Here is a 26,952-nt window from a genome sequence, read left to right as displayed (position 1 = left end):
ATAAAATTATTTTACTGTTAATCATTTGTAGATTGGCAGCTCACTGTACTAGTAATCTCCTTTGTTTGCCAAATGCATATCCCATTGTGACAGGGTGTATTATTAGGCATAACAATGGAATTACACTACGTATGAATTTAAGCTATTTGCTATTATTTAGCTATCTGTGGATTCTTGTTTTAGCAGCTTTCTAAACATTAACTGTTCTGTTTACTAACACTAATACCATGGAATTGCCAGCAAAAAATTCCTGCACTAATTCCAAGTTGGGAGTGGGAGAATTGCTCATCAGTGAAATATTTCAACCTTATTGTTAAAAATCGTTGTTATTAAAGTTAATAAAAGACTGAGTGGTTGTAGTAGTCAGTATGTTCTTTGTATCTGTTTAGTGGTTAATGGCCTGTAGTCAGAACTGGGGATCCAATTTACTCAAACATATTTTGTTTAGATTTCCATTCGAGGTGTGACATGACAAGAACATATAACAAACAATAACAAGAAAAGGATTACAGGCAAGAAAAGAGTTATGGTATACTGTGTGTATGACATGCTCTCTTCTCTGGAGCATTATACTTTTTGTGGGTTTTGATGCATTTGGGGATTTAGGAAGGAAGCAGAGGAAGTAAAAGGTCTTCTGGGCTAAATGACTAGAGACTAAATTATGCCTCTGTGTCCATTTTGCTTCTAATTTCAACAACCAGGTTTTATGACTCAGCAGATCCTTTCCACATCCATGTTGCACAGGCAGTGCATTATTTGGTAGCTTTCAGCCATCCATGGTAAATTCCTGGCCCTATGAAATGAATTTCAAAGTCAATTTCAAGTCATGTTACTAGAGTTAGGGTTTTATCAGATGGAAGCTGAAAAATAAGACAAGTATCTCAAGATTAATCTGGAATAAAAAGAAAAAGTTTAATTCATTATCAGGAATTAAAGTAATGCTTTCAGAAACTGAACAGACAACTAAAAGACAAAACAGAACATTGCCATAAAAATGAAGAACTCTGTCCTGCCATATATGAAAACTACAGGACAGAGGCCCAAGATATACCCTCTACAATGTGAAGCTAAGCATACTGACACTTAGATTTTCAGATGGCTTATTATGAAGATATGATGTTTCTTTATTTCCAATTATTGATTCAAATCTATCAAACTTTAAATGTGTTTTGAATAATCAAGAGGAAGGCTGGGTAAAGTAGCTCATTTTTCCTGATCATTGTCCCCTACTAAAAAATGTACTGTGGCAGACTTTGAAAAATATGGGTAAGTTAAATTTTATGTATAAAATTAAGGCAAAATAGAATTAAAGAAATATGATGTGCTCTGTCTTATACATATATTTCTGTATGCTTTGACATAATCAGCTAATTTCTTGTAATAAACCAAATATTTTTCTATGTCTCTGTGAAGAAGGACCTTGAATGAATCAGCAGGCTGTAACCACCTTTCTCTGTAATCACCCCCTGCCACTTCTGTTCACCAGGTACTTGGCTGCCTTTATTTCAGGTTGTCTCTGACATGGCGCAACTGTGTAACCTTGGATGAGACTTCTGTGAAAACGGCTAAATTGCGAGAAAGAGGTATGAAAAGTTGAAATAGCTGAACTGTGAGAAAGAGTTAAGCCTCACCCAGGACCTCCACCTTGCACCCTTGGCTCGGGGGGGGGGGGGGGGGGGGGGGCGGGCGCTGCATTTAGGCTTGCATTGCTGCTGCTGGCCTGAACAAGTACATTGCTGATCCTGACCGGGCCTTGCTGGCTTGACCTCCGAGCCACCTCATCGCCGAGGGCTACCCCAGTGATCCCTGGACTCTCAGCCACCATGGGAATGTGCCCTTGGTTGCCCTGGCACTGCTGGCTCACCATCCCTGGCAGAGCAGCCAACCCTTGCTGCTCCCCAGCAGGCTGTCTGCCATTTCTTCCTCCAAATATCTGTGTTACTAGTGTCACAAAACTCTTTCTCCACTTTTTATTAATAAATGCAAATTCCAGAGCTTTTTGTGTAGGTCTGGTGATCAAGTTAGCCTAAATAAATTAGTCAAAATCTTACTGAGTTTAAGAGCTTAGGATACACCCAAAGAAAAGGATTGCAGCAAGTTAGTCATCTTGATCTCTCTGAAACCAAAAGCTCTGTTTGAAAGAAGAGATTGGGTTTACTCCAATAGTGTTTGCCAGAATAGGTATAATCAGAACACTGACAACTACTGATATGATAGCAAATTTCATTTCCCTTCTAAAAAACAATTATGAATCTGCTGATAAACTTACCAATTCTATGGTGTCTGAAGTTTCTTCTGTATTAATTTAAGCATTTCAGTAAAGGCAGACAAGCTTTCTAATCAGTTTAAGACAACTACAATCACATACGAAACTTTATAACACAATGCTGGTGAATCTGATGCTCCTCTCAGATGCAGTTTTTCCAGGAATAAATTTCTTGCAGCATGGAGATCATGAATTATCACAGAATTGCAGAGTAATTAATGTCAGAACAGACCTCTGTAGACTGTGTTGTCCCACCCCCACTCCTCAAAGCAGGGTCAACTAGAGCACGTCATTCCTCACTTGAGGTGAACAGCATCACTTTTTACCTAATTCATGGCTGATCATGAGATCCATTTGATTATCAGGAACAAATCCTGAAGTTCTTGTTTTCACCTACCAAATCTATAGGGGCTGATTTTTGTGCTGCATCCAGATTACATTTTGTAAGCTCTAGTTTTAAAAAAACACTGGCCAATTATCCCTGTTAATTATTAGACTCATTCAAATGATAGATAAATGGGAAGAGTAATTACTGTCCAGATATTGGAATGGCTCTAGATACTTTGTCAGACAGTGTTTAGTAACATAGCTGGTCCTTGCCGTCTTGATTACATGGCTTAGAAATATAATTTATAACGAGCACCTCAATGTAACATGGTGAAATATTAATATCTCTACTAATGTCTCTACTCTTGAAATTCCAAACTCGTAAAAGAGTTTTAAGGCTTATCTTAAGAGTAAAGCTTAATTGTCAAGAAGGAGCACCTTAAATATATTCTGTATTTACAAAGTATAGTTCTTTATAATGTTAGTAGTCAGCATTTGGTGATAGTTAATATCAGTTCTCATACTAAAGTGTTAGTATCACTCATAGTATTTAGTATTACCTCACACAAGAGAATAAAATAATTCCAAAGAAAACACTAAATTAATTTCAGATTCCAGGAAATGCGAAGCTTCAAGTAAAAGAAGCAGCAAAGGTCAGAATACACAAGTATTCTTAAACAGTACCTTTTAATTGTATAGACTTGTTTCTAAAGAATAGCTTGACATATAGAAGCTCAGTCTGAAAGCAAGCAAGGCATAATTACTAATTAATTGTCTGATTGCTATTTAATTACTATCTAAGCTACAAATCAAAAGGTTGAAAACTGCTTGAGAGATTCTGCAGATTCTTTCATGAAGCTGCAGTGAATCATGAAGAACACATGACTCTCTAAATAGCCAAAACTGAGTACCCCAAATCTGTGGATAGCTATGTCTAGTTGTATATACCCTTTTCTGCATTTCTCTCATATGGGAAAAAAAGTCACTATATATGTCACTTCAAAGAGACACTTAAAATGGTTGCTACTGTGGAGCTAATGCCTGCAAACAAAAGGTGACAGATTAAAGTTTCTTTTGTGTATGAACATATACCTAAACGTCATAACATCTCTAAAGCTATGTCATATTTCATACAGCTGTAGTCTCTGGGCAACCTGTTCCAATTCTTAACTACCCTTGTGAATTTTTCTTTTTTTACAGACAAAATTTCCCTTGTTGCAACTTGTGTCCTTTTGCTGTGCACCTCTAAGGAAAGTTTGGCTTCATCTGTAATGCTGCTTTAGGTGGGTGAAGGCTTGACCTTCTTTTCTCCAAGCTAAACAAACCCTGCTGCTGTAGCATCTCCTTCTCCAGTGTTCCAGCCTGCTAGCCATCCTAGAGCCTCTCCTTCACACTTGCTCCAACTTTTAATTACTCTTTTATACGGAGGAGCCCAAAACGGAACACAGTACTCTAGATGTGACTTTGCAAATGCCAGATAGAGAATAATCGCTTCCCTTGACCTTCATGGCTGCCCTCTTCTGTCATTTCAGACCCATGTCCAGAAAATGTAGGCGCTGTGTGAGTTGGAATTAACTATCAGTGCTTGGAAGGGAAGAATGCTTTGTTTTTCAGCTAGTGAGACAAAAAAGCTTACTGGTGTGGTAAAATTTTGAAACAGTTTTGCTACCGTTTACCTGGTGTCCACGAGATGGTGCTAGAAAATGGTGGTTTTCAATGAACTGTGCCTAGGTACATGAATAACTACTCTTTCCTCTGTGATACTAATGAGCTCACGTAATTTGACAGAGAAAATGGAGAGAGGAGCTGGAAGGGAATCTGCTATTCTGCACCTATACCCAAAAGACGGAATATGAGGAGTAGCATTTAAGACACGAACGTCAGAGGGATTTAGACTGCCTATGATTTCTTTGGCTAAACAAACTCTGGACAAATAGAAACAAGACTAAGATTGCATTAAAAAAAATCTCTGTACACACATTGTAGTTTAAAATACACACATTTGTCTAAAACCATCACTCAGAATACTGTTCTGTTAAAATCAGTGGGTAACCATTTGATTACTATCTATTGTTACAATATTCATATGTATATTAATATTAATATCTATTGTAACATTAAGATTCACCACATCATCCTATCTAAGGAGGGAAAGTCCTTGACTTCAGATTGTGGATGAGTGGAAGGGTGAGAACATCACATCAGGGAAGAGGCATAAAGGAGACCTATTGTCTGTTGATTTGTTGTATTACTAAAGATCCTTAATAGAAACCGGTTGGGATGATTTATAACTGTCAGTATTGCTGTCACTGCACTAATGCCAAATTGTTATATTTTGCTTAGACTGTAAAACACTTATTAGACTAATAATTTCTAATTTTAATTTCTAGTTCTCATAGTTATACGTAGTGAAGTTGAGTAGGTAGTAAGTATATGCTACACCCATATTTCAGGTCTACCAGGGCTGGCCACCAATCTCCTGCTTTAGCATGTGGTAATTTCTCCTTCTAGATTAAACAGACACTTGAATGCAGTGATTCCTTTATCACTCTTCAGTGTTTTTTAATTTAAATGGGTTCAAACCTCTGTGAATTTAACTCTGACATCTAGAAAAATTAACCTGTAGAGTGTAGAAAGATTCGATGACCTCTTTTGCATACACTATTTGGTTGGCTTTTGACAGATTAACTAGCAAACTTGATGACCTGGAATTAAAACATTTTTTCTATTTATTCTGTATTGATTATATTAACACTTTTACAAGTTTTATTCTAACAAGTTACAAATATGGTCAGAGTACTAGATGTACATGAGGTTACATTGTACAGAGTACTTACATCAAATTGTTGTGCAGCAACTAGTACATAGTATTTCTGTTAAGGCACAGCTTTTGAAGAACATAAAATATTTTCGTTAACATTAATAATTATTATATCTGCAAAGTAAAAGTTACAGAATATCAGTACTGTTTTCAAAACAAATTGCAAAATACCCTTTGTATTTCACAGTCAGCTTTTAGATACATTGGATAAATATCTTCTACATTGTAAAGTGTTAGAAGTTACATTTTCAAAAAGGCTCAGTGGCTTTGATTTCTTATTTTGAAATAAAGGTTTGGTTTTCACATGCTTTGTACCTTGGAAAATACAAGTTTAACTGTCACTCATTACAGATCAGTGCAAATTTGAAATTGTGAGTTTACAATTTTTGTACAGGTGAAATAAGAGTTTAGGAAAGAATAGGATCCAGAAATTGTTATCTCTTTTTCTATGTAAATTTATAGATGCAGAGCTGACTGATAAGTTTTCAACAAATTCAAATGTAATTTTTGTCTTTTATATCTCAAATCTAAAACTTTACAAAAATTACCATTGCAGCTTTCCATACTGCCTTTTGCCCCATACATTAAAGCATTAAAAAGTCTTAGAAAAATTAGAAGTGTAGATGGTAAATAGGAACATATGCATATGTTCATATGCATATGAACATAATTTGAGCTTTAACTATAGAATAGTTCTAAAATTCCCAGAGGTCAAAGAGACTTTTTTCTGACATTAATATGCTTTGTATGAACTTCATGTTGAGTTGTAGTGCTTTTATCAACTTATTTCCTAGAGAGTATGTTCTGTAATTTAGTTAGGTGATTACATTACCAGAAATAAATGCATGATTATAATATATTAGTGTTATATTATTGTATATTAATGTATAGTGTATATTAATGAAATTTTATCTGAGACACAGTTGAATTTATTCCTTGTGCAACATAATAGATAGTTCTAGTGGAATATATGCTGCAGTCAGCATCTGTTTTTTCCACTGACTTCAGTGACCACTTAATAGATCCAGAAGCCATGAGTATTATTTAGGGAAAAGTCAAAAACTTTCTTCTGTTTACTCAGCATTGAAATCAACAAAATGATTTTCACTCTCTGGAGAACACAACAGTGAGTCCAGCAGTGAAACACTGCATGGCTCTTGGGGGGAAAAAAAAATCTTTTAAGCACTCACAAACCTTTGAGGTTTTGTCTACTCTAGATAAATTGCCTTACTGCCATGTGCATTGGTGTGATTGACTGACATTAGGATTCCTGTTTAAGGTATGCATTGTCTATTATATTTACACCGAGCAGTTCCTGCAAGTGCTGAGTAGCTTATAGATTGTTCCACTGCAGCTGAGCCACAACTTCTTGACATCAGTGCACAATGTCTAGCATTCATGTCTACATATGTGCCTGAATGCATTGCACCAGGGAAAATTGCCACCAAATCACAGTGGGAAACTTGACTCCAAAGGAATGGGGAACCAGATCTTCCACATCTAGTGATTCTGTGTACAATTTAGGTTTGTTTCCTCTCGTATTTCAAATATTTTGTGCCTGGTAGGGTATAAGGTATGGACACTGAGGGTCCCCATCTTTCATTTCACATTGCCAGACCCTGTTGCTGAAAGGCAGCTACTCATATCACACCTCTAACGTACATGAGATAAGCACTGGAGTTTATTTTGATTTTTCAGTCATTTTGAACATTTAGTTATTGTTCAGGTGTTGTCCTGCACTCTGCTTTGCAGCCGAACACTTCAGTGTGTTTCCCTCTAGGATTCAGAGATGGAAACCAGTAGGTCAATTAGAGTAATTTTGCTGCCAATGTTCAGAGGCATTTGTTAAGAGCAGTCAGTCCTGTTTGCCTGCCTTCTTTTGCCTAACATGTTGTGAGTCTCAGGCTATACATAGGTTTTCTTACAAAGCTAGGGTGCTAGACAGATGCTTAAATTGCATAATGGAATATATTTTCTTACGTTAGCTACAGAGGAGGTAGAAGAGCTCTTCTGTTTAACTAGTAGCTCTGTTCCTCTGTTTTTCTGCAGATCTGAGACACCCTCTTCACTCCTTTCCTAAAATCAGTGTGTGTGTACATGCACATACGCATTTAATGACATCTGAATGTTTTGTTCTTGAGCTCAGATGAGCTCTTAAGAGACAGTTTAAAAGAGGAAAATGTTTACAACATGGAAAACTAACTGTGCTTTATATTTCATACACATGTGTGATACCCTCTCATATCTCTGTTTTTGAGATAAGCTCTGTTTATTTTTCCCCTTCAGGAAGAACTCAGCTACTCAAAACAATAATTGTGCAGATAAAATACCAGCAGACTTTGCTTTCCAAACTTAACCATTTTCTCTTCCTATTGTACAGAACAGAACTAAAGGATGTCACTCATAAAATGGAAAATTGTGACTCAAGATGGTAAAAAAAAGTCATAAAAAAGGCAAAATAGAGATTAGTTCTATATGATCTCAATCTTTTCTGTTAGCTTATTATAGGAGTTTTATGGACACTTAGGCCACTGAAAGGTAGACAAATTACTTTTCCTACAAATATGACACCCTGAAGTAAAAATTTTTCTCCCCATCAGGTTCTGTGTCTTCTGGCTTGCGTATGTCAAGTGAGTCCTCATTCACATGCAGATAGTAACTTGTGTCTTCATAGCATTGGAACTTCACTGAATCTCCTTGGCAATGCATGATGAAAAAGAGATTGTCTTCACTCAGCTATGAAATATGCAAAACAAAGAACATTTTTTTTTAAAGCATTTCTATAGGAATTCACATAGGAAGACAATTCAGAGATGTTGCAAGCTTGTTATATTCTGAATGTTTTTCTCCAGTGGTATATATTTACCATATTTATATGATAAATCTTTGGGAACACCTAATCATCTTGCAACAGATTCCATGGTGACTGCAAATGAAAAAAATACCTACCCCCCTCAAAAGACTGGGTATTTCTAGACACATAGCTGCATTCGCTTGCTTCCCCAAAAGACTAGGACAGTTTTCCTTTGCAATACACCTCTCATTGCGACCACTTTTGTTTTTATCTTGTTATTTTCTTAGCAAATATTCCCTGCTAGCTGACTCTGGCAAATCATGTCAAGCCACAGTTTCTGTTAAGCTAAGGTACCGTCCTTCACTTTATAGTAAAATTAGAATGTTATAGTATCAATTACTCTTAAACAATTGTTCTATTACATATGATTTTCTACATATCTCAAGTTTCCAATATGGTTTTTTAGGATTCATCTTTTGAGGAATGGCTATCGTAGTAACAGCCATCTCTGTGTGTGTGTGCGAATGGTCTCTGTAGGCACCTCTGGATGGATAGAGAAATAGTTACCAGAAAACACCAGGCTGAAGGGAGGAAAAGTATGTGCTGAGAGGAAGCATCTGAAAGTCCCCCAAGAGCTCAGGCTCCTCTTAGAGCAAGAGCCAATAAGCTGAGGATACCAAGGCGCCGCCGCCTCCCTCCAAAGCCTCCGGCACCCGCCAGCACCCCCCAACACGGGGTCTGTAACCCCCCCCACATCTGAGAAGGCCGCGGCTGCTCTGTGGGGACCAAGACCACCGGATAACGTATGTGCAGCTGGCGAAGCAAGGTGCCCCGCGAGGGGCTTTCTGGACGGCTGCCCACAGCCCCAGGCAGGTGGGTACGACCCTCTGCCTCCCAGTAACCCGCTGGGGCTGGCCGCCCCACCGCTGCTCCGGCTGCCTAACTGTGAGCGAGTGTGAGGGAGTGACTGAACGTGCTACGGGAATAGCTATTCTGATATTAATAATAAGAACTTAATTGATAAAAGGTTGAGATCCGTGTCTCACCCAACTCCATGCCCTATCAGGGAGCAGGGAATTTATACGACCTTTTGGAAAAGATTGAGATTGTGAATGAATACATCCTAATCAAATTGTTTCTTCTTCTTCTCTCATGAGTGATCTGTTGTGCTCTAATCCTACTTTCAAGACAGTTCTATATATCTGACCGGTCTGGTGTAATATCATTGCACATAATTCTTAAGTGCAACTCTAAATTGAAACTGAATGTTTGGGAAAAATCTAAAAGCTGAGGCTCAGGAAAAGCCTCAGCAGAAGGATATTAAAGGGCCCTCACCATGCTGGATGTTACAGCATTGGCAATAAGTGCCTTTCCATGGGAGGAGGATCATGTCACTTCAGCCCACAGGACAACAGGTGATAGAGAGCAAATGTTCTCCAGTTTTTCAAGAACACATGAAGTGAAACTTGAGCATAGACCTCCTCTGTTAGCGAGACTATAATGGGGATCAGCTAAAACATTTTGTGCTGATAGAGCCAATGCAACAGCATAATATATTTCAGCCTTGATCTGAAAACTTTTTTTAAAAATAATTATTAAGAAAGTTGAAGCTAATTGTTCTTTAGGAAAGGAATACCTTCTAGGGACCCAGTACAGCAATAAGGAGACACAACTGGAGTAAGAGAACCAGACAAATTCAGAAAAAAGAAAAAAACTGCAGAGGCAAGGAGAGGAGTAAGTATGGAGCTAGTCTCCTAGAGCGAGGGAGAGTCCAAGGGGACCTGGTGAAGCTCAAATTAGCTGCTTGTAAGAACAGATTTAGATGCAGTAATTAAAATAGCTGCTGTATCTACATGACATGATGGAGAATTAGATTGGGAGCATTAAATGAAGAACTAAATATCCGATTTGCTTAGTGACAAAAAATATGCTTTTACCCACATCCCACAAGAATTTCAAAACAAATTTCAATAGCACATACTCATGTTGGAAAAATGCTGGCAGTGTTATCTCCACAGGGTAAAGTAAATTAATCTCTTATGTGAATGACATGGTCAGAGTTGCAGAGGAAAAGATTTGAGAGAGAAGTATCCAAGTTTTAAAATAAATAGAGCCAATAGGATTTAAAATTTTTATGAATAAGGCACAACTAAGGCAACTCCACATTAAGTTTAACTGCTGCAGGAAATAGCTAAATGATTAGGAATGAATATCAGGGCCAGCTGAAAGAGAGTGAATCATCTTACACCATCATGATATGTTAAACAAAGGAGTACAGGGCATTCTAAAATATATATTTGGCCCCAGATGAAGCAAGAAAATCAGGATATAGTTATAAACTGTATGAGGCATGCAATGATGCAAAAGCAAACTAGTAAATCAGAGCCACCACCTGAATTGCATCAGAGAAGCTATGGACTATGGCTAATTATATAGATCAACTGCCATGAACTGAAGAAGTATATCAGTGTTTCCTTGTCACCAAAGGTATCTTTTCAGGCTGGGCTGGAGCTTTTCCCACAAAAGGGAATACAGCCATGATAATAATAAAACTACTGTGTCAGGTAGATATGAAACACTGATAGGGATAGAATCTGATGAAAGAGGGGCTTTTGTAAATGAAGGAACTCAGGCCTTAATAAATAATGTAGGGTTAAAACAACAACTGTATATACCCTCAATATAGATACAGTCCTCCAGAGTGACAGGAAGAATATATCCAGCTATTAAAAATAGTTTAAACAATGTTGCAGGAGAATATTCAAAACCATGAACTGAAAAATTACCCTTGACATTAGCAGTTTTAAGGAGTACTGATAGAGTAGGTATTGATTAACAGCTGTAGAGAATTATGTCTATATGGTCCATGCCTTGCTGGCTGCATGCCCAAGACCTGAAGGAGATCAGGGGGAACAGGTGAAAATATTACAACAGGCTAAAGAAGAAAACAAGGCCCAGGTGGAAGAAGCAATACACGAAAAAATAGGGAAAATGAGAAAGGCAGAACCAAATTCTTATATATCTTATAAAATAGGGGAGCAAGGAATGAATTGAAACTGGGTAGAAGAGAACCTGCCAAAATGGAAGGGGACCTACTACATTACCCACAGAATGAGTCCTGTAACATATCACATCAAGGAAGCAAGCAGTAAATATGAAAAAGGTCATGTTTCTCAGATCGATCTCTCTCAGAGTAGATAACTCCAGAATCAGCTGTGGATTTGTCAAGAATACAAACACAGAAAATGCCCAAAAGTTCAACTTCTAGAGGTTGTTTAGTCTGACTCCTTCTCCTTCCTACTTGCAGCAAGCCCAAATGTAATCATATTCCTCTAAAGGAAAAGGGATGTTGCTTCCATGTTATTTTAACATGCATCTGTGTATTAGATCTCTTTAGATGCTTTTATAGTAGTGTTATTGTTTTATGCTTTAGCTTTTGCTTGCCCCAATTCAAGCTTTGCACTCACGCACTGGTAAGGGCGGCTCATTCTGTTGGACTCCGAGAGGTTACCCGGAGTTGCCACCATTTTTATCTTGGCTCTGTATTAATAGTTTCGCTGTTTCTATAAACTGTGTTAACAGTGAGCAAATCAGCTAGTGACTATACCCTGATAGGAAGAACTACCAGCCTCGGGCTTCTATGAGTTATCACAAGGCAAGACTCAACAGGAGCCTTGTGGGAGCAAACTCCTTGAAGAAGATCTTTATCTCAGACCTGATTAGGAGCCTTGTGCCACAGGAAGGTCTGCAGAATCATTCCTGGACTTCTGAGTAATAACCTTTAATCTACAGACTACCAAAAGAGAAGGGGAATAGTGACCTGTTACCCAGAAAGCATGGCATTACTATTACTAACAAGACCAAAAGTTCTGCACCAAGGTAATTCTATAGGCTTCTCATTAGATTTTGGCTATTTGGAGCTTTGTTTTCTTTATTTTGGTCTGTTTAACTGGAGTAACCAGTAATTCCTATAAGTTTTTTTTGTGACTGGGTAGCTAACCTGTCTCTCTTGGTTGAACAACTTAGTGAGGTTGACAAGACTCTAGAATAAAAATTGTTATAGCTTTTAAGATTTCAGTCCACCTAGCCTGGGGAATCACAGCCAAAGTTTTGTGAAAATGCGCTGCAGTTACAGTAACTTAATATCATCAGTAGTTTTATTTAGTTAGTTTTAATCCTCTGAGGGTTAAAAACTTGAAGAGAAGCAGCCATCCTAGTGACAGAATTGCTGACTTCGGTCAGATAGACTTTTCTTTCAAGCAAGTGTATAAGTCAAGAAGGCTTTCAGAGAGGGTATCAACCAAGAAAGGGAAGAGCAAGGGAGGTTTGAAACTTAAGGGATACTGAGTGCTGGCAGCACTTAAGTAAATAAAAGCTGAGAGAATTGGGGGTAAAGGATATGTGCGAAGTTCTGGGAGGGGGTAACATACAGTGAATAGTAAAACATTATGATTGAACCAGAAGAGAAGTAGCATTGAAAGCAGACAGGAGGATAAGTACTGGAGAAGATGTGTCTGATAACCAATAAACCTCATTAAACTCTGAATTTCTTGAAGAGTAAAAAACAAACAGTAAAGATTTATACATAATAAATGAGAATGGTAAAATGAGAACGGTAAAAGTCTATACAGAAATGTAACGACTGAGAATGTAATCTGTGCAATTCCCCCCACTGCCTCCTCCTCCTCCTATCTGTTTTGCTGGCTGTGTCCCAAGCATCCAGGGCTCAACCCTGATATTACACAGCTGCATATCTAGCCCAAACTTGTGAGAAAGCTGCCAAGTGATTAAATAGCTTGCAAAAATATAGGAAGGGCGTAAAGCTGGAAAAGTCTAGCTCAGGCCTTTGGTTCAGATCACGCCATTAATATCAACAGTGAATGCTAAATGAAACTGATCTAAACATCATAACCAGACGTTATTTTTCAGAAATGATCTTGGATAACACTATTCATGTGCTTAGGCTACATTGAGTGACAAAGTCTGTATTTATAATCTTACTTGTCCTAAAAGAGACTGTATTGCCTAACAGGACAATTAGTCTCCCCACTGCTGCTCTGGCTGAGTAAATGTGAGTGAGTGACTGAGGGAATGACTGAATGTCCTCCGGGAATAGCCATTCAGCTTTTAAAAATGTAGTATTTTAATAAATATTGGTTGTAATCTCTGTCCCCATCTCAGCTCAGTTCCTGTCATAAGAAGCTCTTACCATAAGCTGTTATTTGTTGTTATAAGCTGTTATTATTTTATTGTAATAACAACAGTTTAATTAATAAAGGATGCTTATTGGTCAGCAAAGACTGGTTGTTAACTGTGTCTCCTTCCAACTTTATCAGGGAAACAGAAATTTAAAACACTACATGTAACTTCCTGATGCGATAACAGCAGGCCTCACAGATGTCTCACATTTCTGGTAATATTGAGTCTTTCAGTAAAAAAGGAAAACGTCTGTCTTCGAGATTTTTTGTTAAAAGCAAGCAGACTAAATATCACATCGTAGTACCACATAGCTTTGTGTTCAGTCATGAGAGGTATATCCTCATCTTACACAACTGCTCCTGCACTTTTTCACCCTCTGGAAAATGGAGGCTTAATTGCTTCCATAAAGAATTATTTCCTGATCAGTCCACTCATTGTAAGTTTATAAGAATCTCATGATTTACATTTGACTATCGTTTTGCCTTGGGGTCTGCTGGATGTGACTCAAGTGCAGGCTGCTGATTCCTCCTCACACAAATGAGTAAGATTTCTAATTTTCTACTTGAAAGTATCAGCAAGAAACGATGATAGGTTGCTCATTATCTGTCCTTTGGGTTCACAATGAATAAGTTCTCAGAATTAATTCTTCATTTTTATCTTCTATTTAGAAACCCAAAGTGATAAATAGGTCTCTCCAGGCAAGTGTAATCGTTCTTCTGCCTAGCAATTCCCCAGAACTTGGAGCCATCAAAACAATTTTTTTCCTGTGAAGAGTACTACAGAAAACAGCATTACTTTTCTTTAAAAAAACCTATGGAATATATTTTTAAGAATGCAATGTGACTGTGATAATATATATCATCTAAAGAGGAGACTAAAAGTTGTCTTATATATTTTCTGAGCCTCATTATTTCCCCTTCTATATAGAGCCAAGGAATTTTTGTGGCAACTGTGGAACTGAAGGACCCATTGGGATTTCCCAGTCCTGGTAAGCAAATTTTCTCATTCATTATTCAAAAAAAAATTTTTTTTTGAATAGTATTGTAGCTCCTACCTTTGAAAATTTATTTCAAAAAAACTTCCGACAGGAAACTTCCAGTAATCTTAGACTACCAGATTTCCTTTTAGATTTAGGAGAAATGTTAGAAATATTAGGCTGTGAACTTCAGCTTTCAACTTTTCAGTTTTGATTTTATGAATTTCTGCATCTGATCCCAGACAACTTTAATTGTGCTTACAGAAATTGGAAAGATTGTCTTTTTTATCCCCCTGACTAGTAAGTCAGCTAGAGCATGACCCTGCAAAAATGATTACTGGCTACATCATCTTAGTTTTTAATTTCCTCTAAGTTAGAACATCTGTTTAAAAATAAATTATAATACAACTAAACTAGTTTTCTTTCTGTATTCACAATGTTTTATTATTTCTATCTAGAGAATAGCCAATCAAATCAAGCTTCCATCACAAAAATATGTTAAGAAACCACCTGGCTACCTGTATTCCTATACATAATGCATTATTCTTGATTTACAACCTTCTGCTGATTCAGAATTCATTCTGAAAATGCTTCAGAGATTGCTTATTTTTAATTTTTTATTTATATTCAGTGTTTAGCACTTTCTCTTTTGTGTTTTTATTACTTCCCAGAAGCTCTGATTTTTGATTGATGGATTTACTATTCATAAAAACATTAATACTCTTTTAAATTAACATTTTAAGAGCTGCTAATATACCCATATTCTATATATCTCCCTGATTTTATACAAGCACAATACTGTGGGCAAGATCTCTTTTGTCCTTTGAGTTTTAATTTAAGCTCAGATATTTTGCCTGTAGACTGAAAGATGTGTTTGCATATAGAAGTCAAGGCAAAAGTAAGGACAAGTTGTCCATTCCTTGTTTTCTGAGGAAAATACTAAGAATCAGCCAAAATATGAACATAAATAGTTAGTCATTTAATGAGTAACAGCCGGATTGCATTAAGCTCCACCTCTTTTTACACATATGCCTGCATACACACTTTCTCATGCACACACATTTTTATTTGGCTAATCATGATTACATACCTGTTCGAAGTCAGGATCTTCATGCTTGCATATTTTCGTGTTGCATCTTTTCACTTTAGCATAATCTGGTTTTGAACAGCGTGCTTTTAAGACCTGTGTTTACAACCACCCAGATTGGTAATTTTATCCTGATATTTTGGTCTATTTTAAACCACCATATGTAGTATTAATTTTAAAGAAAACTCTAATTTTTATAAATTTCATAAATGATTACATTCATATTATCCAAAATGAGCAGGTTGTTTAGTTCTCAACACGCTTCTGTGAGTACATCTTTGTCTTACCATTTGCAATGCAAAATGAACAAATACCAAAGACAGTCCTTCAAACTGTTTAAAGCCCAGATTCTATTTTGCAGTGCAGGCAAGGCTGAACCATGTTGTAACAGAATGCCCAAAACTATACTGTAGACAAGGAGCTTTGTCTTCTTCCATATGAGAATTCTTATTGAGATTAAGAAAATCATCCATATTTGGCTGGGAAAAAAAGGGTTCATGAGCTTTCTAAGGCTTTTACGTAGCTGGGAGACACTAAATATATCTTACCTTATTTTCAGATAAGAGGTATTTTTCATCATGTCAAGGAACATTACCTAGTACAATCTTGTACTTTAAAATAGCTAATTGAAAAGTAAAATCTACTAGGATTCAACACAGTTCTTTCTCTGATTCTGTAGTACACCTTTCAAAAAATTCATTTATGAAAAGTTAATCTCGGAACCAATAAAACCCTGTATAAATCGTTGCTCTTGCAAGGAGAGAAAGGAAAATCCCAGTGGGATAATATGTTATAATCATAATTAATATATCTTGTACCACACATTTCCACAGATAATTTCAGGAAATGAATTTGATGGAAAGTCATCTACAAATTAAAAATAAATAGAAAACCTTGAGAATTAGATTTGAGAAAGCATTCGCTGATTTACATCATCATACATGGCCAAGGTTAGATTAGATGTTATTCTTTATCTCATACAACCTGTATAAACAGAGCTTCTTAGACCTTTGCCCAATTTTAGAGGGTAAACTCCAACTTCCTGAGACAGATTTCAGTAAAGCTCTTCACCTATATTAGGGAAACTTAACCTTGCCTTTTTACCATAAACAAACATTGACAAGACTGGCAAAAATTAGAATGTTCCAACAACAGGTGGCAAATGTTTAAAGCAGGTTACTAGATGCAGCTGTAATTTCTTTTCATGGTAAATATTCCTTTCCTCACCTTGTAATTCAGGTGTATCATGAGAAAATAATTCCCCTCTTAATCTCACCTGTCCCCCAGGCAACATTCCTGCCTTCCTTTCCTTTTATTTCCTCCATGTTTCCTAGAGAGGAAGCCCCCTCTCTCTGCATGGAAGCTGAACCCCAACTTGCCTTCCACTGCCAGTAGTCACCTACACAACCCAATGCTTTTTGCAATAGCCCATTCCAAATATTTCCTCAGAGAGCACACAAGGAGGTACTCAGAAGCTGTGAAATGTGGAAGGCAGTAAGAAGGGAAAATGAATTTGCAAATGGACTGTGGGGAAGTTGTTCTACAGTGAGAAAGAGGATCTGCAAGTTACAAAGAAAATGAATACTTCTTACCTTTAGAGAGAGCTGCTTTTCACCCTTGCACAACAGGACAAATTCATTAAGCTTTGATCTCTGCGTGAGGATCACCAGATTTTTAGCACCTGTTTTATCAAGAGGAGAATTTTGTAATAAAATGCTTATCACTTTTCAAAATTAAGCATAAGTAAAGAAATATTTTGTAAAGAGACAACGTTCAGGTTCACTTTATATTGATAGGCATAGGAAGAGAGAGAAGTATAAGCACCATTGATACAAGCCTCTTCTGCAAAGTATTGAAAAATCTATGTCTTTATGAAGCTTTATGACATATATACATACTTTGTTCATCTATGCATGTATATGAAAATATGTGTATGAACTGAGTATGAATTATACATGAAAACATAATATGAATTACAAGACATAGATATTAATAATTACAAAAACATGTAATGTACATGCTCATGTTATATACATTAATATGTACATGTCACTATGCAAAATGTAGGATTTTTTTCCCTGTTTTTTCCTGTCTTCTTTCTAGGGTAAAAGTGTTTTCAATATCATAGTTGTGAGCTGACTGGATTTGCTCCTTTAGGATATAACATTATTTTCTTAGCAGAAGGAAGGTAGGTCAATAGTATACTGTAATCCTCAACCTGATAGGTTGACAATATTCATTACCAAATGGTAGCTGAAGTCCAAATCCAGATCTTAGATTAAAAGCAAAAAGTAAATAAAGTTGCCCTTTGTCAACTGATCTGGCATGCAAGACCTGCTTAAGGGCTGTTACCTGGCAAAGTTGATGACATTAATAACAATCCAGTGATGGCATAACTATCTGACTAGGTTCCAGATTTACTTCAAATAATATCACTTGTGCTTTTAAAAATATCTCAGGTGTACTGTTTAAGCCAAAAAAGAAAAAAATGCAGCTGTTTATCTATATGTCCATCAATGCAGTATCCTTATAGATATTACATAACTATGTGTTAACATCACCAGCTGTTGCAATTAAAGAGGTTTTTTCCTCTTGTTGATGAAGGTATTTTTTATCCTTTGAAGAGTATTCTGAATCAACAGCACATATTCATTCCACCTGGCTGATTTTAGCTGCTCTAATCCTAGCCCTGATTTTAGTTACCCAACTTACCCTAACCATAATGCTTCTGTGGAAGCCTCTGCAAGGAATTTTGTCTGAGCCACCTACTGCATGAAATAGCACAAAAATCCTTGTTAGAATTTGCGACACACTCCAGCCTACGTTATTTTACCCAGTATGCCTATATTTAAATAAATCAGATAAATGTAGTAGAATGTAGTAGAGAGACTAAAAGTCTGACAATTTTGATACTTCTTGTGAAATCAGTTTAGATTGCCTAAGCTGCAATTGTTCAACTCCAGCTGTAGTGTGTAAGTGGCACATCAGTAGGCAAGAGAGATTTTATATGCAAGTCATAAGAGCGTCTGACTTATGTGTAAGAGTAGCAAGAAAGGAGTCATGTGGAAATCCAGCAAGTTGACCAATGACATAAGTTACTATGCATTACATCCTAATTATCCTTGGCTTCTCTGTTTCTAAACTTTATTGCAAGTTGCTTATACATTGTTTAGTCAGAGTAAATTTGAAGGAGTCTAACTTTCCATATCGCCCCTGGAAAGTGGAAGCATCATGTATGAAATCATGGAGAGGTTCCTTACTTTCCTGAGATAATTTTCTTTCCACTTCAGTCATCCGAGTCTTACCACAAACTGTTGAGTCATTGCTTGTGAACACGCTTAACCATGCGATATCTAAAATAAAACATATTTAATAAATATCAGGAATTGGACAGTTATTCTTCAAACTTAAAAGCATCAGAAACAATTTAAAGAACTGTTTTAAAGCATAGTCTGAGAATCTGTGTAACAGCAGTATCAGACTTCACTTCCTGCAGGTATCTGAATTCATAAAATCCTGATCAGAGTACAGTTAGACTTGTACACATATACTCTCAAGTCTGAAGTCAGAGTCTAATAAAAGTATTGATTAATTATCTTTTACGAAAGAGAATTCATCAAAGAAAACGGAGATCGGTAATGAAATGTAAGGCCTTAAATGCTATGAAAGACAAGCCTGGAAGGCTTCAGCAACAGATGTTGGGACCGTCGTACAAAGTGAACACGAGTGGAAGGTAACAGATAGCAATGGCATAGTTCTGGCTTCTCTAACATGGGCCTGAGCTTTGCCAGGCAGCTCTCTGGGACAGGTATGACCCACTTAAGCTTGAAGTCATAAGTGGCCAGTTCACTGTTGGTTCCTAATATACTGCTGTCTAAACTATATTATAATGAATATGCAGGTTTGTGTGTGTTTGTGTTATAAGAACATATATAAGGGCATCACATACTTTTCCATTTTTTTTCTTTAGGCACATTGGTATCTTCTACATCCGGACTGTAACACTAAGAATCTATTCACAGACTGCTTCTGTTATATACAAGTACAGCTTTTACTGCTGTTCAAAGATTAGCAATACTCATTGTCAGAGTTGCTTCAAAACGGTATGAAGTTATCATACGTATAAAAGAGACTTCAAAAGACAGAGGGCACACTTAAGTACTTTACTGGTCACTGCAGTTGTCATTAGTCACAGTTTAATAGGATAAAATTCCATAATTTAGTTTCTAAATGTACCAAACAAGCCTTTCTGTGCCTTTATCTGAAGAATACACAATGGACTTCTCATTCCTATAGAACCTGAGTTTCTATAAGAAAATAAATTTTCAAGGAGTAAGTAGCTATCTTAGAGATTTCAACTTTCCCCTATATTTTGGTTGTAATTTTTGCTTTTTCTCCCTACTTTCATATCTCTGTAAAATGTCTAATTCTAGAATAATTGCATTCATTGTTATTTGGATATTCCCTGCCAAAAGCATACCCTCTAACAACTATTTCTGTGGTGTTAGTTGTGTATCATTTTTCATGTCAATTAGAAAAGCCCTAGCTGAGGCAATAAAAGAATTCCATGAAATATAAAATAATCCCACAATTTAAAATTTTTCTCTGTATTTTCTTCATTTTGCACTTGTCCCTGAGGATCACCTTTGCTTTCTATCTCTTAATAGGCAAACATGTAGACATGCCATTAACTCAGATGGTAGCAAATAAGTTAATCTCCTTTTCATTCAAGTGTGTTATGTACCTACTGTAACCTGGAAATAAGTTCTCTCATATCACCGTCAGTACTTCATAAAGAGGCAATAAAATGTTACCTCTACGGCTGATAAACAGAAAGCATAATGGTACATTCAAGAATGCCCTGCAGTACTATACATGCAGTTAGTGAGTTTTGGTATAAAAAGCACATTGTACCTTCATGGGATTGTGAATCCTTGGTGGATATTTCATGATGACCATGTTCATCTAAGTCAAAATGGACAGTTTTTGAATCTTCTGTCAGTATGTAACATTTTACTGTTTCTCGTAGACTAAACCCTAATCATAAATGAGTTTTAATTAGTTTTAGTAGTAACAGAAAAATGGCAAAATTCCATAATAAGAAATGTATTTTTACAGCAACCTTTGCTTGATAATCTCTGTATATTTTACAAAAACTAAATGTACTTTAGAGCAGTATAGGCAACATATAATAAAAATTATAGAGTGGACTTAAGCAGGTCTTTTGGGGGGGGGTTGCTAGTTCTGTCAAGAAGGAAGACAAAGAGTCTGTGCTTGGAAGATTGTCTCAGTGAAAAGAAGAAATGTATGCTGAGCCTTCTGGAGAGTTAATGTGTGTGGAACCTCGATCTTGAAAAAGTGGCTCCCAACCCAAGGGAAGTGGTTAAGCCTGATGGAAAATGAATGAAGGCAGGCTTCTGGCCAACTTGCAGAGAGCTGTGTTGGAAGAGATTGATGGGGCTAGGGGGAATCCGAGCAAAAGAGGGAGGGCCTGAGCTGTCAATTGGCTGGTGAATGGATAGTCTTGCATCAGGGAAGACAGTCCTGTGGGGAGATAGAGCCCAAGCAGGGTTGTAGGCAGGGGCCTGCACTTAAAGAGGACTGCAAAGAGCAGAGAGGGCTAAGTTACAAGTTTTCATTCTGGAAGAGGGGAAAAGTGAAGCAGAGAAAGTACCTCTGCAGCATACTGTTTCCAGACTGATTTCCTTTATTGCATAGATAAGTGCTTGCCTGTTTCCTGATTTTGTCCTTGGAAAATTCAATCTGCTTGCAGAGAACAGTTTCAGGGTGCATATGGCTATCTAAAATAGCAGCATTTATTTTGGGTACCAGTTAGACTATTAGAGCACAGAAGTAGCACTGAAATTGCTCAGAAGCACATTAGCTCCCAGCAATTGCACACATTTCATCAGCCTCTTCCATGCTTCCTTTATCAGTGGCTAGAAGGCCCACTAAAGGCTCAGAGACTTGCATATGATCAGATAAGAAGACAGCGGGAGAACATGAAGAGCAGTGAAAACTAAGAGTGAAAGATGTGCCTATAGGAACATACTAACAATCAGCATCCTGGGCACAGAGGGCAGTACAGTGCAAAAGAGGGACACAACATTTAGGGAAAATGCTGGAGCAACTGTGGTTATCCACAGACTTTGAAATAGTGTTTCCAGTATTAACACAAACAGTGAAAATGTAAACTGAAAAGGTAAAATAAAGAAAAAAAAATTAAGAGACAAAGCATTTGCCTTAGACCACTTTTGATTTTATGGTTTGTTTGGGTGTCTCACTGTTCACCATCGCTACCGAACGTAACTCTGCAGTTCCGGATGTTGAAAGGACATTTTCCAGCCACTTGGGTGCCAAACATCTACTGAATAACACCATCAGGCACGACATATTAGACCAAGCATTGTCTTCCTGGAATAGATTTTCTACTTGCAAGTTCAGTACAAACTTTAGACATTCCTGAGACAACACAGGCCTCTAGAATAAGATAAACTGACCTTTCTTGGCCAGAACAATTAGGCAAGCAGAACAATAGCATATCCAGTAGCAGCTAATAGTGACATAATCTTCTGAGAATGCTTGGCCTCACTGAAATCCACATCAATATAATGCGAGTGAAGTTGCTCTGAAACATCTGTGTCTTAGCAGGCCTTTTGAAAACAGAGTTGTTTCTGAGAGGCATTCCTTTCAGAAAGGCCTCTGTTTAGGGTGAGCAGAAACTCTGTACGTAATGTGAACAAAACACACCAACTGTGCACACCCTGAGGACCTGAGTCACAACCCCAGCACCGGCAGGTCTGAAACATCCTGTGCTGCACCTTCTGCATGTGCATGACTGATCCACGCACAGCAAAAGCCCTTCTCTTCAGGAGTCTGGCAACCTAGCCTGTCAGATTTCTAGAAAAGGAATGGGTTATTTTAAAAAGCAACAGAATAACAGCTAGCATAACTAATACAGAAAAACTCTAAAAAATGTTATTGTATAGTATAATAACTGTGGTATAGTATAATAATTAGTATAGTACCAGAAATAAAACAGTTGGCAGGCCTGCTATGTCACTCATTCCCCTGCAGTGAGATATACACCTATTCCAGAAAGTACTGGTCTGCATTTGGTGATGTGACAAATCTAATGTCACTACTTTGAGAAGTATTTTGTGCTAGTCATTTTAAATTCAGCTTTTCTGTTCCTTCAGGTATTTTCATTTTTGAACTCACTATGCGTATGCTCTTCTGGATGCTTAATTCTGCCTTCTTTGTCACCTTTCTCAGATTACAGACATACCTTACACTCATAGGAAAGAAAGGTTTACCTGACTTTTCTGGAGCTGCTTTGCCAGTCTTCAGTAGATATTTAACAGATTGCCTTCTCCTGCTAGGTACTTTGTACGGCTTTTGGCGGCCTGAGCGGAGCAGCATTGCGGAAGTACTTGAGAAATCCTGGTAACCTAAAGTATGTTAGAATTTGTTACAATATTTCATATTTCATATCAGAGACAAGTTTACAAAGTGTATAATTTTGATTAATAACATTTGAAGAAAAAAATTCTTGATTGCTTGCATCACCCAAGCCTCCATCTTGAAAGACAAAACACTGTGTTTCCAACGATGGTAAATCACTGGATTTATTTTAATTTCCAATAAGATGCAGATTAGCATGCAGAAAAGTTGTGGTGAAGGAATGTCTTTTAAAGACATTGCCTTGATAAAATATAATCAGTTTACCTGACTTCAATTCTATTTATTTATTTATGTTTTGCTTTTCATTCAAAGGAAGCTAGCTAGCCTTTGCTAGCTAGATTGAAAAATCATTTTCTTCTTGTCATTATAAGATAATTTTCCAAGCATTCATGAAAGGTAGAAAATTATGCTAACTTCAACATAGCATGATCAGACTTTCATTAAAGACATGCACTTAAACTTACCATACTGTAGTCTTAAACTGAGATTCAGGTAACTTTATCAGTGAATGGAGACCAGAGTTTGTCAATCTGAGGAGTATGTTAGAATCATTCACCAATAGCATAGGTGACTAAAAAAATCAGTTTCCTACCATAAGCGATTATTCATATTTTCAAGTGATTAGTGTCTTCTTTACAACTTAACCATTTGACTTCAGTGTGCTCTGCTTTTTTCAAATTATCTAGTATTTGTGACTGTGGTTACAAAAATAATGCTCTTTACTTTTAGAGAGCTAGATCCATGAAGACTGATGAAATACCTAGGCTAATTTACCTAAGCAAAGGCTGGTGCCTAAGGACAGGAAATGCTGAGGAACCACCTAACCAGCTAGTAAGATGTCTTGAAGATAGAGCTTAAATCATTCCTTTTCAAATAAGCTAAGGACCTTACCTCTGAGTTCAAGAAAGGGAGACTGTAATTCTCCATTCTAAAAACTCTCCTGAATACAGCTGTTTATGACAATCATTTAAGACAAAATCCAGACTAAAGAAAACAATTAGCTCCCATTTTTTCCAGTTCACTGGTGAATGAACTAAGCTAAGAAAGGTACGAATATGATTTTTTCCCCCGTTCTGCTTTCCACAGAATAATTAAATGCCACTTAGGCCAGAGAGATCCTGACTCTGACACTAGTATAATAATCTGTGAATTCATTTTAGGGAAGGAGAGTGCTGTCTTCTAGTCTGTTTCAGTTCTTTGATTCAGAATTTCACATTAAACACTTCTGTGAAATGACAGGAGTGAAGGACTTCTCTCACTTGCAATTTTCTTGTTCCCAGACTAAGAAGTCTAACTAATGCTCTTTTTCACTGTCTTTAGCTCTGTTTATATAACTGAACATTCATTTATGCCATTGAAAAGTGAAACTTCTTGTTAGAAAGAATTAATTCAGTCTTCCTGTTGAAGATGTTTCATTTTTTAAATGTAAAACGTCTTGTAGCGAGAGGTAAAAAGCTAATTGCCTCATCTTGCAGAGGTTGCTTTCCACTGAGGGCTAAACAAAAAAGACGACTTTCTGTGATTTTCTATCAGGTCCTGTCTAGAAGCTGACTTCTGGAAATGCCTAACCCAATAAGGATCTGCAATGTATATGGGCAGGTAACACTAGCCTGTAAACCTTGAAAAATACTAGTGTACTAGGTATTCAACATTAACAAACATCAAGACTTAGTCAAGTCTAGGGATGCCCAGAAAACAAGCATTTAACCCCTTATAGAACATTTCTGATGAAAACATGACTGCAATTCTAGTTTGGCAGCACTTGAACAGAGGTTCTCAAGATCCAAATTCTGGATTTTTACACCTGTTGAAGCAGTCCTGGAAGTGTCCCTGGCTCTGACCTTCATTTACTGCAGTTACTAATTGCAATTGAGGCTGAAGTTAGTCTTAAATGCTTAATGAAATAAAATTTGCTTTTATGGAGGACCAATGTAACATCATACAAATCACCTAGATTCAGTCTTGCATCTGTGTTATTTACACTCCACCACCTCTGTAAGAAAAGAAGGAGAATTATTACCAGTTAGGACCCTGAAGAATTCCTGAAGAGGGCAGGGCAGTTCTAACTAATTGTCAAAAGCATATTTTTGGACTGGACAAATTCTTACGAAAACTGCTACTGAGAAAGATAAGAAACTACTCTTGAAATTCTTAAGTATTGTAGTTAATTCCAATTGTTTTGAATTGAGGCTTGTTTGAACAAGCATATGAGTTTAAACTGGAGGAAATGGAAGTGCATTTCCATTAGAATTTCACCTCACTTCTCTAAAATAAATAAAACTCTAGAATAAATAGCAAAGATGCATTACCAAGCTTCATAGTTAGAACTTCCTTACATGTCTACATGTCCCTTAAGACTGAGTGAAATGTAAACACCCCTCTTCTGATAACCCTTTCCTTTCATGCCCTGTGCTTAGGTATCACCTACTCTTGCTTGTTTATTTTCACTTGTACTTGTTACTGTTTCTTGTGCCTTTACATCTGTTTTCTTATTCCTTTTTTTTTAACATCTTTTCAAGCCTGTTTCTTCACTTTCTTCTTCTCTTCTGTTAGATATATGCTACTTGAGGTGGCTTGCGAAAAGTTGTAAACAGCGCTTTTCTATAGACCTCGTCCACCACTGTTTGTCTGAAAGACTTTAGTGTGTTTTGTTTTGTTTCATATCTGAGCTAAGTACCAGGAAAGCAGATAAGTTGAGCTATGGCCATTTAAAATGCTGAAATTGGATATACTTGAGCATGTTTGTGGCCAACAACAACAAGCTGACTCTGAAAGCATAGCGAATTTGAAGAATTTTCCTGCTACATAAACCAGATCAATGCATTTCTATGAAGGCAGCACAGAAAATCTTTTATGTAACTTTTCTTGCCCCCTTACTGATCTCTTTTGTTCTCAGCCATCATTCTCTCTTCAACTTATCCCTACATATGTGATCATAAAAGTAAATTAAATTCAGTACCTGAAAACAGGATTTAAAAATTTGGGAGTTCATTCTAAAAGTAGCATGATCCAAATATTATCGGACACTACACTGGCATATTTATAACACAGTATCTCAAAGACTATCTCAAGGGATCAGATGTATTTTTGAATCTATTCAATCTATTGAATAGATTCTATTCAATCAAAATCCATTACAATTTAACAGTATATTGTAGTTATCCTATAATTAATAAATAATGTCGTTATTTTTTCAGATCATTTAACCTTTAAAAAATCTACAGGCTCTAAACTAGGTATAAGTTCAGATTAAGGAAGAAACTTCAAAAGAAAACTTTAAATTCAGCTGAAAAATCATTATTTATCAGATTCTAAGCAAGTAGTACAATAAAATCTTTTTAATTTCCCCCCTTGCTTACCTTATTTTGCCAGTTATTGTCTCAGTTGGAATACTTCTACTCAGCAGAGTGCAGGAAGCAGCTCTGTTACAACCAATTTATTGCCTGAACATGTGGCATGGAGCCACACCTCTGAACAGAAGAAAAGCCTGACATGGACCTAGGCTTTTTTCCAAGTGAAAATTTGTTTTAGCTCTCTTCATCCACTCACTGATGTTGATATTTTTGTGGTTCTGACTAGTGAGGGAATTCTATGAATGTTGGAAGTATTAAAAACAAACTTTTTAAATTTTATTTCTCTAAGTTGCCTGAGAAGCTGTCTTCCCTGGAATTTTATGCAAATTTTTAGCCACTATTTCTGTGTAGTCCCTGACTCTCCATGAATATCAGGATGATATTTTATGTCATGAATATGCTGGAGGAGACTTATTAAAATTATTCCACAATCATTTCTTAAGTAAGACCTTTTCTGTTCTTCCATGGACATATGCTGGGTTTATGGAAATATAGACAAATTAAAATTCAGAGTGTAGGAGTGTAGCCTCAGTTGCAAAGAGCTCAAAACAAGTTAAGTGCTTAAACATTTACCCATTATTTGAACTGGCTTTGCAGCCTATACTGTGCTCCAACTGCAATAGCTGGACTGCTTCTGGTATGTGAGGCACCTTGATTAAAGCAGA

At 36.8% G+C, this 26,952-nt stretch overlaps 1 protein-coding gene and 1 long non-coding RNA gene across 5 annotated transcripts; one reads left to right on the top strand and one right to left on the bottom strand.

Annotated features, from left to right (window-relative positions):
- Positions 1-5,299: 5,299 nt before the first annotated feature.
- LOC112981639 (uncharacterized) lies at positions 5,300-26,412 on the bottom strand. Of its 4 annotated transcripts, none has more exons than XM_064501337.1 (7): positions 26,294-26,412; positions 22,787-22,921; positions 20,385-20,507; positions 18,731-18,823; positions 17,063-17,151; positions 15,474-15,566; positions 5,300-8,150 (listed from the first exon to the last, which is right to left on the bottom strand). In XM_064501337.1, exons 2-7 carry the CDS (start codon positions 22,890-22,892, stop codon positions 7,971-7,973), a joined length of 684 nt encoding a protein of 227 aa, XP_064357407.1. In that variant the 5' UTR covers positions 22,893-22,921; positions 26,294-26,412; the 3' UTR covers positions 5,300-7,970. The 4 variants fall into 4 exon arrangements, with proteins under 4 accessions (XP_064357407.1, XP_064357408.1, XP_064357409.1 ...); XM_064501338.1 differs by having other exon boundaries at positions 18,776-18,823; XM_064501339.1 differs by lacking the exon at positions 15,474-15,566.
- LOC135324655 (uncharacterized) lies at positions 13,713-20,040 on the top strand. The gene is made up of 3 exons (XR_010385951.1): positions 13,713-13,948; positions 14,335-14,395; positions 19,441-20,040. It is a non-coding gene; the product is annotated as an uncharacterized LOC135324655 (long non-coding RNA).
- Positions 26,413-26,952: the final 540 nt, after the last annotated feature.

Source organism: Dromaius novaehollandiae, chromosome Z (assembly GCF_036370855.1).
Source record: "Dromaius novaehollandiae isolate bDroNov1 chromosome Z, bDroNov1.hap1, whole genome shotgun sequence".
In the NCBI taxonomy this organism is placed as follows: Eukaryota; Metazoa; Chordata; class Aves; order Casuariiformes; family Dromaiidae; genus Dromaius; species Dromaius novaehollandiae.
This window is presented reverse-complemented; position numbering and strand designations above follow the sequence as displayed.